At 39.2% G+C, this 16,165-nt stretch overlaps 1 protein-coding gene across 6 annotated transcripts in view; it reads right to left on the reverse strand.

Moving 5' to 3' along the window:
* Celf2 (CUGBP Elav-like family member 2) overlaps nucleotides 1-16,165 on the reverse strand; it is an 837,937-nt gene that overhangs the window by 350,580 nt on the left and 471,192 nt on the right. For 2 of the 6 annotated variants that reach the window (XM_055593757.1, XM_055593756.1), the window contains exon 1: nucleotides 12,222-12,295. The exons of 2 other annotated variants lie outside the window; for them this stretch is intronic. In XM_055593757.1, the coding sequence (XP_055449732.1) occupies nucleotides 12,222-12,274 (53 nt within the window). In that variant the 5' untranslated portion in view covers nucleotides 12,275-12,295. Of the gene's footprint in view, nucleotides 1-11,735; nucleotides 11,806-12,221; nucleotides 12,297-16,165 lie in introns of those variants that run through there. 2 more of the 6 variants (XM_055593755.1, XM_055593763.1) reach the window with 2 other exon arrangements.

The raw sequence follows: 16,165 nt of genomic DNA on the forward strand, positions 1-16,165 counted from the left end.
CAGGTTCCCACGGCCGCCCCGGGGCGCGAGGCCGCGGGAGGCGGCGACGGAGTTCCGCGCCCCGTCGGGGTCCCCCCACCCCACCCCCCGGCCGGTGTTCGCCAGGGGCTGGAGGCGAAGTAACAGTCAGAGAAATGGCCCGAGTGACCCTGGGGGGGACAGACGAGCTGTCAAACCCCCGAGGGAGAAAAGGGCCTTGCAGTGAGAAAGTCACAAATCGCACTTTCTAAAGGAAAAAAAAAAAAAAAAAAATTGTCATTTCCCATTCCTTATCACAGATGTCAAAGCCGGTCCTGTGTCTTCGTGTCACGTTTAAGATGTTTAAGATTGGTGGGAAGACGGACGGAGAGGAACTGAGAGAAGAGCCGACAGATGCTTAGTAAAAGTTTTCAAGGAAAGTAGCTTTATAACCCGGCGTGTTGTTCTGATTGTTTGGTTATTTGGGCTAAAGCAGAGTTTTCACAGTATCGACACACGTATTTTTAATTTCATGTTCTAAGACAACATCTTAAATCGCATAGCAGAAACCTCACAGTTTACTTTCTGTGATAAAGACTTTTTATTACATTTTCAAATGACATGGCTTACACTCTGAGGTAATACATGTGTATGTATGCACTTAGGTCTATGTATGTGTGCACACAGGCACATACACACTACTAACACATAAAATGTCTGATTTTTTTTTCTTTCTTTTTTTTTTTTTTTTTTTTTTTTTTTTGGGTCTACTCTATTCTGTTGTTATTCTAAAGAAAACCAGAACATTGCACTAAGGATCTGGGTTTTTCCTCACAAATCAAGGCATGCCTGGATTATGGTAGCCAAATGGTTAAATAACTAAGTGAGCAACAGTTAAATTAATTCCAGTTTTTCCTCACCGATTTCTTGTGTGACAGTGGGAACCCTCCTCAGAGATTCTAAGACAAAATAGTTATGTGTCAATTTCAAATTCAGACAGGGCCCTGAGCAAGATGAAGTAACAGGCCTGTGCTATTCAGTTAAATACACAGAAACAAACTTAACGGCTCAGGTGTCCTTCTTCAACTGGCTTTTAGCCTCCTAGCTGCAAGGTACATAAAATGGAAGAAATAATCAACTTTCATTTTTAGATAAAAGCCAGGTCCCTCTGTATAACCATTTGACAGGCAACTGCATCAAAAATGAATTATTAGATCAAAACAATATTCAAGCTTTTCCTCGTAATTCTAGTGTATTTTACTCCTTACCAAGCCATTGCCAACTACTTTTGAAATTATCCTCCTGAAGTAGTTAGCTAGATAACTGAAGACACATCTTGACAATTCTGGATCAGCTATTATATACTATTTACATAAATCCTGAATGCATACGAGTTGACTCTATAGTAAATTTAAGGTAGAATGAACAGAACCAACCTCCAAAGCAAACAAAACACAACACAACAAAAGAAAACTGTTTTCACATCAGCTGCACAATAAAGCTGCATGTTTACCTATGTTCTATGAGGCAGAAAGTGCTTCATCGACATATACACTTCTAAAATATTTATTTTCTCTTTAATTGCATGTGAATTAGTTAGACGGAGCTGTAGGGAAGCCCTCTTACTGACTTAAGCCTTCTCAGCAGTTTGTTAAATTCTAGCCTCAAATCCCTTGAGGCAATAGTGGATTCAAAGCAGCTTTTAATCATACTATAAGGAGGGTGAAGTAGGATGTAAGTAGGTCATAGGGAGAGAATTACAAGTGCATAGGTTATTGCCTTATTTAACAACTACTGTGTAGCGTGCTTTTCAAAGCACATTTGCTTTTGCCATTTGAAGTTAGCAGCAAAACCAGGGTCAAAAATAAAAGAAAAACACACTACATGGAATATGGTGATGTGAACCAAAGAAAGCTTACAGGGTGGAGCTGAGTTTAAACACTCTGGCTGGCAAATACAAAAATAGTGGCGGCTGCCTAGGCACCTGATGGAGGAGCAGCAGGGAAGCAGAATGCACACACTCCCCCACCTGACAGGTTATCCCTGAGTCTTCCAAAGACAGCTTTTACTCCTAGTGTGTGTTCGGTTTCTATAATCATGTCACATACATGCTGTCCACTTCTGAACATCAACTTAAGCACAAAAATAAATAAATAAATAAATAAATAAATAAATAAATAAATAGATAAATAGATAAATAGATAAATAAATAAATAAAATATCCAGCCAAATAGTTTTGGATGAAAAGCTTCAATTTCTCATTTTACTGCTTTGGCAAAAAGGGGAAAAAAAAAAAAAAACTTAACAAGGCTCCTTTTTTAAATTTCCACACAGCAGTGAGCCATCAGGTATCATGTTTTGGCAGTTAAAATTAACTGGCAGACAGCTTCGCTGGGCCACAATTGAACACTTGGGTTCAATGAAGAGCGATTTTAAAGCCAAGGATCTTATCAAGAGCAATGAAAGGGGGCGAAGACATTAGCGGGGTCTCTCTCTAGTGGCCATGAGCTAGTTGGTGACACCACCTTGTGCTGATATCCCTGGGGACCAGGCTAGCAAGAACAATGAATTTCCCTCCTAGTTTTAGCTCCATTGGAACAAAATCTTAAAGCTCTTCTCTACCCCATCCCCCTACCTCCCCTAATTGTCTCCTTTTTTTAATCAACTTGCTATTCATTTCCCAAACAAAAGGCAATTCAAGAATTGGAAGCACTTCAAGGGAAAGTTTCTGAATGACCTCATTTTATATGAGGCTTTCCAAGGCAAGGCAGTGCACTGTGCTGTTTCAGCTCCCCGTCCCCTCTCAGCATCCCATACTGATTTGTCCAGTGGCCATTGTTTGAGCACTGAATTATCACTAGTGTTAAAAACAGCTCTCAATAAAACAGGGTGCTAATACCACTGCACATGAGAGTGCTCATTGCTTAAAATGGAAGAATCCTTTTCCTGCCACCCCACTCAGGGAACCAAAATGCATTCTGCTGACTATGGGTCTTTCAATGTTGCTTTTTGTTGTTTGTTGTTGTTTTGTTTTGTTTTTGCAAAATGTATACTCAAATTTAAAAACTGATACCTGACAGACTATGATTAGCGTTCATACTAAAAGAAGTTCATTTTTTTCTTCTGCAGATGACTTTGTATTGTCTTAAGACAATTTCCATCTTTTATTACTACTATTCTTAGCTTCCCACATAATTGTACCTTTAAAAGCATTAGCCACCAGCAATTAACAAAGATGTGTTAGTATTGTTCACTGGACTTCAAATGCCTCATTTTTTAAAAGCATTTCTTACTCCCCTCACTACTGGCTGCTCAATGCAAACGAAAGGCGAAAACATCTTTTCATATCACGTTTTTTAATTCATTTTATTAGCACACTTGTTTCAGCTTAAAAAAAAAACAAAACAAAACAAACAAACAAACAAACAAAACAAGCCCAGTGTGTTCAGAGCCTTTTGGAGGAAGAAATACAGGCCCTATTATGGGATTTTCCATCATTTCCAGGCAATAAACTTGAAATCCACATGAATTTTAAGTACCTGAGAGAGTACCTGACTTTGTGGGCATGTGTTTATTCTTGGCTCATTCCAGTTTCGCTAGCAACTTTCAAAAATACACAATGGCTTTAAAAAAAAAAAAAGATTTTAAACAACCCTCAAAAAGTCCTTAAGCAATACATTTTAAGTATAGCTTTTGTTACTAAAGGTTATCATTTCAGAATAAAGATAACACTGATCATAAATTTAAAGCTATAATCTCTCCCCATACTGAGTGCATCTTTAACACATCCCTAGCACTAGGTAGGTAAAATTAAATACCCATGAAGGTAAAGTAGTTATTAAACAGTCATTTTACATTTTAAGGGAATATTAGTCTATTTCCCTGGAGAACAGTTTCTACGGATGTTTTGCAATCTTATGTTGTTGTTTAAATTTGTTTTTAATGGAGGCAAAACACAGCATGGTGAATTTCTCTTCTTTCTGAAGAGGCCCTTCACCGGAAGCTGCTTCTTTGCATACCTACCTTCTCACTGGAAAATGAGATGCCCCTCCAGGGCTATCAGGAGCTTCCATTCCAATGGGAGAGAATGTTGACCCAGAGCCCAGCCATCGCCTCATTTCCCCAACTAACCTGACCTTTCCCTTTTCTCCTTTCTCCATTACACCACTCCTGCAGCCTTTAATTTTTCTTGTTCAGACTTCTCTTCCTTTCTCCGTTCCCCCACTTTTTCTATCTCTCAAAGGGAAGCCAGACAATGTCTACACCCTCCTCTACAGCTGTGTGTCTGAGGAGGTGGGTGATTACCAAAGTGAAGAGAGGAGCTGGCGGAGAGTTACTTACTTGTACCAGAAATCAAATTTCACTTGCCTTGACCAAGGCTGATTTCTGAAGCAGCAACAGCTGTCTCTATAGAGAGCAGCAGAATTCCTTTCTAGCGATTGCTAGGAGGAACAAGGGGGAGGATGAGAGATCGTGTACCACAAAGCAAGAAAATAAGATGTGAACACTGCAAAGAAGTCTGGGGAAAGGGTGGGGAGAAGGAAAAAGGCTTCCCTGTCTAGCATGGAGATTCGTAAACAGAAGGCATTGGAGGGGATGGGGGTAGCCTTTGAAGGAATGTTCCCTTTTGGAAGTTGCCTAGATTTGTCAAATGATACTAGTGCCCTTATCTGGTGCCAGACTGGCCTCAGGAACAAAATTTATACTTACCAGAATGATATTTCTAATTCCCTTGTAATCCACCCATCAACACTCTACCCCATCAAATGTTTCCCCTAATCCACAGAAAGTTATCTGACTCTCTCCCAAGTTGTCAAATTTTAAAAAGGAGAAATTGCTGTCTGATGAAATACAACAGCTGAAGAGCAACAGCTGGGAGGACACAGTTGCTGGCATAACACGAGGTCCCAGGGAGAACAGGAACAGGTGGGCATGGAATGAAAAGAAATGGACAAATGGATGTGGCAAGCTTTCGGCTTGGGGTTGGCTGAGGCAGATCTTATCTGGAATCAAAATCTCCAATGAAAAAGACAATAGGCCTCATTTGTCTGAAACTTCTTCTTTTCCTGAGCAAATACAACTGGAAGAAGAGTGATGATTAAGAGACTAAAAGGTTGGGTTTCTGTAAAGTAAAGCACATGAGTCCACTTTACTCACAATGATAACTGATCCCCAGCAAAGAGATTTGGGGCTCCTGAGATCAGGAGATACCCGACCTGGTGTTTACAGGTCAGACCCTCTCAAAACTGAGGGGAAAGATCTTGAGATTTAAGAACCAAACCTGTTGGATTCTGAATTTCATTTTGTCAAAGAACTGGTTGACACTGGGACAAGTCATTTAATTTTCTGGATTCATCAGCTAGACCTTTGTCTTTCGTGTGGTCATTACTTCACAGAGATGAATGGCTGGCAATTCAAAGCTTGCCATGATCCTCAGATAAGAAGTATAATGTGCTAGCCTAATTATTACTACAGCAATTATATAACTGAGCTATTAAAGTGACATGTGGGTTGAAAATATATCAAGGTATTGAGATCAGAAAAAAAAAAAATTCCCCCTATAATAATAGTTCAAATCTGGAACCACTTTTATTCTATAAGAGAGGTTTTTGAAGATTCCAAAATGACTATTTAAATTTGCCTTTGATGCTAATTCCTACTAAGTCTATTAGAGGAAATTTGCTTTTTTTTCTTTCTTTCTTTCTTTCTTTCTTTCTTTCTTTCTTTCTTTCTTTCTTTCTTTCTTTCTTTCTTATTGAGAACTACCCAAGATCTTCATGAAAATTTTGCCATTTCATGCAAGTAGTCTAACTATTTATTCAGGGTGAATATAACGTGTTATATCTTCTCTCTATCTTTATCTCGGTTGTCAAGTGTAAAGCTGTTACCTAATCCTTAAGTCTCTCAATTCTTTCTTAATAGTAACAGCTGCATTTGGCCTATTTTATAGAAATATGGCAAGAAAGGAGGAGAGATAAACTTTGGGAATTAAAGATGAAAAGTAATTAAGCTCAGGAGTTTGTTTTGCTTGGTTTTAATAACAAAGATCGATATTTTCTTTAGCCCCTTCATATCTATCATGCACATCCTTCATGGCCAGGTTCAACTTCCATCTATGTGCAAATTTACCACTAATCCTTCTCCAGCCATCATTTTCTTTTTTCCCCTATGAGTCTTAGAGCTATTTGATGGCCAAGAAGTGTCTTCTCTTGAGCAGTGTGTATGTGTATTGTTTCGATTGGTTAATATTGTAATATATTTTTGATTAACATTTTAAATCCACGGTGCTTTAGAATTCTCTAATTCTTTCCAACAGCAGTTTCCGTTGGTTGTGCATTTTAAAGTCTAAGAGAAATGAGGCATAGAATATTTTCTTCTTAGACTTCATGAGTGCCAAGTGTGGTGGCATACTCCTATAAATTCCAGTGTGTGGGATGCTGAGGCAGGAGATATGAGAGCAGCTTGGGGTGTATATGGAGATCCTGTCTAAAACTAACACAGAGACCTTACGAATGCTAAGGTGAGCAAGTGAGAACTCAGAAGCAGAAATGCTTTCAAATAATTTCCTTTCTTCTTCCCTCAATCCTTTCTTGTTGTTGTTCTTTATTTCTTCTGGCCCACAAATCCTACACTCTTCCAAAAATGGACACTGGAAATAACCTAAAAGAATTGTAATTCAGGAAGAATAGAGCAGTTAAAACCGTTTGCTGTGACCAATGTCTTGATGAGATCTTTAGTGACGATGGTGCACTGATGAACGGTTTTATCAATGGCCAAGAAAAGAAGCCTGTGTCAATCAGAGTATACAGAGGGAATGCTGCAACGTACGTTCTAAGATGGCAAATATCTGAGGCTTGACAGGTGGCTCAGTGGTTAAGATCACATACTACTCCTGCAGAAAACTAGAGTTCAGTTCCCAGCACCTTATTTGTATGGCTCACAACCACCTGTAACTCCAGCTCCCAGGTATGCAACACATAAACACACATGCTCACACAACTCTCTCACATGCTCATACCCATACCCAGACACACCACACGCATAATTAAAAACAATAAGATTAGTTTGTTTTAATGGCAAATGTCGCTGAGCCTGGTGTCATAAGCCTGTACTTGGGAGACTGAATTGGGAGGATCAGCCTAGGCTGCAGAGTGAGTTCAGTGCCATCCCTGACAGCTTAGTGACATCCTTTCTCAAAAGAAAACAAGTGTGTGGGGTGGATTGATTGTTGGATAGTGTTCAGTGGTAGAGCCCTTATCTACCATATTTAAAATACTAGATTTAATTCACACCAATAGAAAAAAAAAAGAGAAGCAAACATTAAATTGTTATATATTTGCCACTGTCCAAAGAAGGAAATTAGCTGAGCTTGAGTTAGAGTCCTTTCCTCTGTGATCTCTATGACTCCAGGTATGTGACTTCATTATTTTCAGTCTCAGGTTTTTCATCTTTAAAATGGGAGCAACTATCATGACCACTTTGGATCTATGAAAATTACATTGGATGATATGAACATAATCACCTAATGTGATGCCAAGCAAAGAGTCATTGTAAGTCTTAATTGTATTCTTTCTATGATAGCATCTCACACTCAAATCTTTGCTGGGAACTAAAAACTGGAAGTGGAGAAGAAAGGAAGACAACCTTAATCTTCTAGCATTACAGTTTCAGTGATCTGTCTAAAGCAGCCTAACTCGGAAGTTAACTTTACGCACAGACACCACTCATTTTCCTGACAGAGCCCAGCATCCCTTCTATCCAGAGTTCTCACTGGTGGCAGCTGTAAGCTTTCTCAAAACGCAGATTAAAAAAAAAAAGCCACAAATCTCAAAAGTGTACCAGCAGTATGCAAGCTCCACTTTGCAATCACAACAAACTTTGTTGAATGGAATAATTTTAAGGTAAATTCTGATTTTTGTTGCCGTTGCTGTTCCCATGGAGGCATGCTGATCGTCTGCTTCATAAACCGCAGTGATCCATCCTGATCCGGGGTAGCAAGAGAGGGGCACACCAACCTCCAGTGGGCTGGGGCAGTAGCAGCTGCCCTAGTGATACATGTCATCCTGGTCCATCCTCTCCCCACATATGACACTCCCTGTTGACTTACAAAGAAGTGTGCCAGGATGGGTCACAAGAAGAAAGCTGTGGAAAAGATGAGCATACCCACACGGTGATACTCTCTAATGACTTTCCATGATGCCTGGAGGCAATCGGGGAACAAAGTAGATCTTGTACCAGATCCCAGTCCACCAGCAGCAACTCTGAGTTGAGTGGAGCTCAACACACACACACACACACACACACACACACACACACACACACACACTACATACACACATATACATGCACACACACACACACACGCACACAGTTCCCCTTTGTTGTTTTGTGCTGGCCACAACCTAACGTTTCACATCCTCACATCCTCACACTACCTTCTTTCTCTGACAGCCCTCTCCCTAGTGTCAGCTGAGCAAAATGCCACAAAATTATAATTGATTTCATACTTCCACAGCCTTGTCTTTTCTACAGACCAAAAGTCATCCTATCTCAGAAAAACTCGCAAGTCCAATAATTAAAGAGGCAATCTGTAGTTTCAGGAAATGAGAAAGAAGTATCTCTGCCTGGCCACTGAGTCCCCCGGGAATTATCAAAATAAAGAAATTCAGGGAAGGCTGGTAGATGTGATTCAAGAGGACATTGCTGTCACTAACTAGACTTGAACTTGTTACAGTGCTAAGAAGGGTAGATAAATACCACAGAACAGAGGGGCTGCTAGGCAAACTGCATTCTTTCACTCAAATGTCTACCTAACAAGGCTGGACATTTCTAATTTCACCTCAATCATAACGATTGAAAACTAAGTTACATTTTTCTTTATGAATGTTGGTGCCTTCCACACTGAGCAATCATCCCCACGTAACATGCTCCTTTTTCATTTCACCTTTCCTCCCATCAGCCTGGGTGTTTCCAGGGCTGTGAGCAATGAACTTTCCATCAGCTACATTTTCACCTAATTAACCCCCTTGATTACAATAATTAGTATTGATTCACTCTTTGAACGACTTCCTAGGTATTCAAGCACAATTCCCAGTTGCTGTAAAGTTCTAGATATGAATATTAGTCAAATGTTCTTTGTCATTTTTCCAGTCCCCCAAAGATATCCTGCAATTTTATCCACTCACATTAAAAAAAAAAAAAAAAAAAGAACCAATAAAGAAATGTTAGGTTCCATCTCTTCAAAGAAAGAATTTTAATTTGTGGGAGGTTATAGATCTTGGCCTGTGGTCTGCTGAACACATTTATGTAAATGTTCCCGAGGCTTCTGCATGAAGAGGCTTGGGGTGCAATTGTTATTCTCTAGTGAAAGAAACCGTTTTACCAGTTTGAATCTTTGCCTATTCCTTTTTTTTCAGGTCCGGGGTGAGAATTAAATTTTTATTTCTATAATTGTTTAGGTTACCATCCAGGAAAATCATTGCACATGGAGTGAATAGCATTGTGCAAACTACATTATCTTGTTACTTTTGTAGAAATAAAAGCAGACAAGTTTGCCAACTCGCAGCAATATACTTTTTTTTCTATTTGCATAGAGAAAACACATTGTTCTGTATGTTAGAGGCCGGAACTGCATGGGGTGGGGGAGTGGTAGGGGACCCCTAATCCTGGAAAGTGGTAATGTATCAAAGCACCAGAAAAGGGGGAGAGGAGTAAAATTATCCCTGTCTCTGAACTATTGATGAGCAATCAGAAATTTAAGTGACTGTATCACAGTTAAATAATTAACAATTTAGAAAAAAATCAACACGGTGGTCTCCAAGTGACTTCTTTATTTCAATGAGTTTCTGACAAGCTCCCAGCAAGCAGGGAAGGTTATTCTTCTCTCAGACCACACAGTCTCTCTCTCTCTCTCTCACTGATTTGCAACCTGTGTTTTAGATTGAAATTTTTCCATGAAAGCAGAACCTCGGTGTGCTGGTAACAGTTGGTTAGCCTTGGATATGAAGCTTCACCCATTACCTTTTATGAGCTCATCCTAAAAGCAATTATTGGTATACCCAATGCAAGGAGCAGTTCAGATCCCACAGGAATGAAGAGACCATAACAAGCATTCCTTTAAAATCCACTCTATTCACAATGGATAGCTTAAAGAATATTATCACATCTCACACATATGCTTTGGGTGTACCTAAGCTCTGAAAATATTGCCGGTAGGAAATCTCAACTTGCAAAGGCAATTGTGGGTAGCCGATAACATTTATGTAAATAATTCTACATTAAGCCTTTAATAACATTTCAATTTAAGTTTTAAAAAATTGAAACTTGTCTCCAAATCCAAGGAATAACTGGTACTTCATAATTGTGTCTTCATAAATAATATATATTGTCTTTCTGGTTGATAGGGAGCATCTCCAATTTGGACAAAACTCTATCAGGAAATATTTGAAACCAATTTTATCTTTTAATTTTATTTTTTGAAAGAACACCCTTTTGTTTTTCAAATTAGGCTCTTAGTTTCATTCTATGAATTTACTAATATATATATATATCATATATTTATCTGGCACAAAGAGTTCATTAAGCAAAACACTAAAACATTATAAATATATATTCTTCATGAACATTAGTCTTAGAGGATTTTCATTGAAATCAACTACTGAACTACTTATTTTTATGGTCAGGGTTTTTTTTTTTATATTTAATGTGGAATAAAAATGGTTTCAACATTTGAGAAGTTTGAACCAGATTTTTCTATGTTCTCTTTTATAGTCTCACAATTTTCACCTTAGAAGCCAATTTTTATCTTATAAAATGAAGGGCATCTGAATATATGTGAAATGCTTGCCTTGCATAGAAATGCAGCTTGTAAGAATATTAGCATTAAGTCAAAGATCAATATATTCCATTGAAACCTTTAACATAACAAAGTAACAAACAATAGTTTATAATCAAAATTATAAAGTCAAAAGTTCTTACTTGTCCTTGGATTTTGAAACTGTTTGTCTATGATGCCAAAAGGGAAGCTAAAAACTAGGAATGCTGATTACTTAATCATTAAGCCTATTCCTGTTAACTTCTCTCTCGTGCTACATTCCATAAGTCCACAAAAAGGGCACATTATGAAACCCTAAGCATTAAATACAGTAGAAGCAGGTCTGATCAACAAGGCATTTGCCACAAGGATAATAGCATTACAAGCATTCTCAATCAATAAGTTTTCTTTCTGTAGTTAACAGAGAGGCAAGCCATAAATCTCTAACTTAATCCAGCCAACGTAACTGCAAAATGCAAAAAGCTCCGAGAATGGTAGATAATAAAATTTTAAAAGCATAAAACCACAAATAAGCAGACCCAAAGCTCTTCACTCTGATAGTCCATACAAACAAGATTATAGGAGATAAAAAGGGGTGCTGATGAAAAAACAAAAAACCAAAAACCCAGAAAAAACAGCCCCAGACATGCATTAAGCTAGTTTGACAGCTCCATTGTTTGACCGGTCCCATTGTCAGACCCAAAGATGTATTCGGTGCTACAATGTCTGCTAGCAAATAAACAAAAGACCGCAGTTTTAAAAGCAGGGTGCCAATCCCATCATAATTCTCTCTCAGCTTCCCATAAGGTCAGCTGTGCCTCCTTCTTGGTCTACGATAGAACCCCAACACCCATGCAGGAAGCAGAGATCTGCTTCCCCACACATGAGGACCCAGGACGCCATGCATGAACAGAGGTCTCCAAACAGGTACACATTTTGGCAAACAGGATAAAGTGATCCAAACCTGATAACACGGGAGGAACTATTTGGGTGGCTAAGTCCAGAATAGAGTGGTATTTGGAACGCAAGTCTAATATGGAGTCTCCTCAGCTCCTTTTTCGGTGATTATTCCATGCAGAGTGCATAATAATGAAAGAGGCTTAGACATTGCAAAGGAAAAGACGAACCAAAAGCCAGATTCGGAACCTCTAAAACATCCACTGGCTGCTCATAGATAGCAGGGAGCAAATGCATGGTCTGCTTTCAAAAGGCAACTAGTACACATACAACTCCCTCACAACAGTCCTTCTCCTTTCTCTCGGCTCTCTCTCGCTCTCTCTCGCAATCTCTTGGTCTCAATCTCATTTCCCTCTCTCTGTTTAGATTCTTTTTTCCCTCTCCTTCTCTTCTAAGGATAAGGAAGCTGCTTGATTCAGGGCGAGATTAGCGTCTCCAGGAGCTCTCAGAGCTCGAAAAGCCTGTATTAGAAACAAAGGACGCAACAACATACCTTAAAAGCAGCTCCTCATTTCTCACAGGGACAGCGGATTTGGGACAGCGCATGCTTTCCACACTGATAGTCTCAACAAAAGCCAGTTGAGAAGTGCGCTCAAACATCAATGCCACAGTCGCTATTCACTAATGCGCCCCCTCTCCTCTCTCTCTCTCTCTCTCTCTCTCTCTCTCCACTCTTCTCCTCTCAGATGCTGAATAGGACAGAAAAAGGCTCCTGCAGACTCGCTAAGAAGAAATAATCCTCTCCGACAAGTTATGTTATCTAGGCATGTTTTTGCACTAGTATGCTGTGGCTTCCATGAAGAGCTTGTTTGCGTGCACTCAAGCCTGGCTGGCGTTGGTTCTCCTAATTACCATCTTAAAAACTGGAACGATTTTAAGCAACTCAGTGACCTTTCATACATAAAATAGCAAAACCAATCTCACAGTTTCACTATCAACTATCAGCGAAGCATCACAGAGGACTGAGATTTGAACAGGTCAGCGTGCTCAAAAGGATTTTTGCCTCTCTTTTCTGGGACACTGAATTCACAGTTGGATTCATCTGTTCCTCTTCTCTTGTCCTCAGAAAGAGTGACAAGGTCAAGACCCTTAGCCCCACCCTGGATCATAGATGCAGAGAGGAGAGACTGGGGGACTCGGAAGTGCTTTAACTCTGTGCACGCCAGAGTTCTTATAAATTAGAGCTTCATTCACTGAAATCAGGGCATCAAAGAAACAGGCAACGCAAGGATTGTTTGGTCACACTGAATACCTAATTGACAGATATAGCAGCTTCATCCCCAAAAGGCCAATGAATGGCTTTTTTTTCCAAAATAGGAAAATTTGCTACTCTGCTTCACTATATTCTCGGGGCTTTGCACATACAGTTCACCAGAGAAATACACACCCTCCTTCTGTTTATTGGAAAAGGAAGAATTCCACGCATAATTGCCCAAGCCAAACAGTAAGTTGCACACAGAGAGAGAGAGAGAGAGAGAGAGAGAGAGAGAGAGAAGGAGGAGGAGGAGGAGGAGGAGGAGGAGGAGGAGGAGGAGGAGAAGAAGAAGAAGAAGAAGAAGAAGAAGAAGAAGAAGAAGAAGAAGCAGCAGCAGCAGCTATGGACTGAACAAGCAGTCCTCCAAAAGGGCAAGTTCAGACATCACCCCAGGGGGCGCATCCTGACCTTGAAAGTTGAGAACACTCTCAGCTTGTATGGAATATACTAGAACATTTCAAAACAGACCCGAGTCAACAAATACTTGTGTGAATCCTGAATGCTCACTGTTATCCTACATCAGCATAATGTGTATCTTTCCTAGAAAAATTCTAGACTAGAAATATAAATGAGAATAAGAGTGAAGAAAGATAATGGAGGGCTTTGTTCCCCCACATATTTGAAGAGCAGAAGTCATATATCCAATATCTTGCAAGGTCCCTGGCTTTTAAACTTGGTCTTAGTCCCTCTGGGGACATGGCACTTTGGAGAGGGAGTTGAGGAAATAATTCTGTAGTAGTCTCTGCTACACAGTTAAACTATGGAAGTAAATAAAAGGATAGCCAGCTGCCATTCCCATTTCTACACATCAATAAGACGTGGTGAACCATTTAGCAAAGGTCAGGTCCTGAAACAAGAGCCTTATCGTGACGACAAATCCATTTTTATACCTCTTTGCTTCCTTAAAAGATACGAGAGTCACAGAATGAATATACGAAAATGAGTGCCCTTGCCAAGAATGCTGTCATATGAAATCCAACATGTCCCTTTGAAGTAGGAAAAGCATCATGTAAATTAACTTGGATCCAGAGAGACCTTGGGGAAATAGAGTGTGACCCTCTTCCCCTTGTGGCTTGTGCTGGGTGTTGGAGCGGAAGGCTCTTGGCCTCTCTGTAGCTTTCTTTGCCCTATAGTTAAATGGAGCCAAAGACTGCTAATTTATTTTAAAGCACGTGAAGAACCTGTAATAAAACTGGGTGTGTTTGGTCAGTGCAAATATTAATAAAAAGTGGAATGGTTGTGTGAGCATCTGACAAAAGTTTGGTAGGAAAGAGTGAAAATACAAGGCTCAGGTTACTGCTCTGATAGTCCATGCTCTTCCTACATTTCAATAAACTATGGATCCATAGTAGTAACGACCAGAATTGAACCAAACCACTGAATCTTTTACATCTAGCCACTTCTTTTGTAATGCTGAGACCTAAATAACGAGAGCACCACTGAGGTAAGGGCTTACTACTTTACCCCAATTCTATTAAGATGACAGACTGAGGACCTTATGTATGTGCTGAGTATGGGATTATTAAATGAGTGAATAGAACATGGATGTTATTTATAATATTTGCATACTGTATAGGAAGTTTGTGACCCCGAATGTACAATGAATTAACCTCTGTTCTTCCTTACACATCCAATAGGCTTCTTTTTTCTCAGCTTGAGTCTTCTTGCTGAATATTGATCGAATAAGTATTTGTTAAAAAATAAATTACCTTTTAACCATTGAAATGGGGGAAAGGTTTTCAAGGTTTGCATTTTTCTTTATAAATATGAAAAAAAAAAAAACCTTCCCCACTTCAGGTAGGAGTTGGCACAAATGGCAACTCAGGAAAGTTCCTTCCCACTAGTGTGCTCTAAACTTCAAGGTCTCTTTGTATTTTAGGCATCCCCCAACACTGATAGAGGTGGCATAATGTTACACTGTCACCCCAAAAGTTCAAGTGCAGAGAGATCAGGTGACTTGCCTACAGAAACACAATAATGACGGAGCTTGGGAACTCTGTCTACTGCATCTTTGACACAGAGCTTGGCTTCTGGACACACTGAGCAGGGTATGGCCTCTAGGGACACTTAGTGTAAGGGATCTGATACTTCTGTGATAGTGGCAGCCTAAGAAAAGAGCTAGTAAGTTAATGAAAACCTGCTTAAAAGTTTACTCCTCTGATACCAGTTTTATATCAATTCATTTCAAGCTTTATTACCATTGAAGATTAAAGCCACATAGACTAACGTACTCTTGAGGGCAAATTATTATTTGGTCAACAACAATAGTTAATTTTAACAGTCTTGATTATTAAATTAGGTTTGTAGGGGAAATTTGTTTGAAAAAATTGTAGCAGCAATTAACAAGGAACAACAACAAAAACATAAATTGTTTCAGTGCCTTCTATATTCAAAAAGACATTTTTTCACTTCATAAATTAAACCTTTAACTAAGAAATCAAATTTGGCAAAGGACAAGCTGGGAATGTGTTGTGATGTGGGGAATATTGATAAGAGTGAGAATTGGCCAACTTCTTGATCTTTCTTGACTTGAACTTCCTAAAAGTTTTTTGAAAGGTAAATTATATGTGAGTTTATTTCTGTTACAATTTCCAGAATCAAAAGCTAAATTTTCACATGCTGCATTAATGATTCCAACTGTTTTCCACCTTCTGTGCCTTGTCTTTGCATTTTGACATTTACATTGCAGAAGTAATAAAAAGGCACCATTTCAATAGGCTTGTATAATATGGGGAATGTTAAGGATGTAGGGTCTCTGCAGAACAGAATCCTTCTTTGATGAAATGTGGAGCGCTATGAAAACATGGCCTACCTCTCAGGTCCACATCCTCAAAGGACAGTCTTGAAATGCTAGGGCACCTAGAATACTAAATTCAGTTGGTTGCGAATTTCAAGTGTTAACAGTTGTTTACCCCTGGCATATACCTGAAGGAGTGTAAGTGTGTATACTACAGAGATATTTGTACATATATGCTTATTGTGGTACTTTTCACAATAGTCGAAACACAGGGCTAGTTTAGATGTTTGTCAACAGATGGCTGCACAAAGAAAGTATAGACGTACAATGGCGTTTTATATAGGTGTAAAGAAGAATGAAATTGTGCTACTTATAAGAAAATGGATGAAACCAAAGATTACCTTGTTAAGTGAAATAAGCCACACTTAGACAAATATTCCATGTT

The sequence above is a fragment of the Psammomys obesus genome, unplaced genomic scaffold, assembly GCF_907164565.1.
Source record: "Psammomys obesus unplaced genomic scaffold, mPsaObe1.curated_primary_1811, whole genome shotgun sequence".
NCBI lineage: Eukaryota > Metazoa > Chordata > Mammalia > Rodentia > Muridae > Psammomys > Psammomys obesus.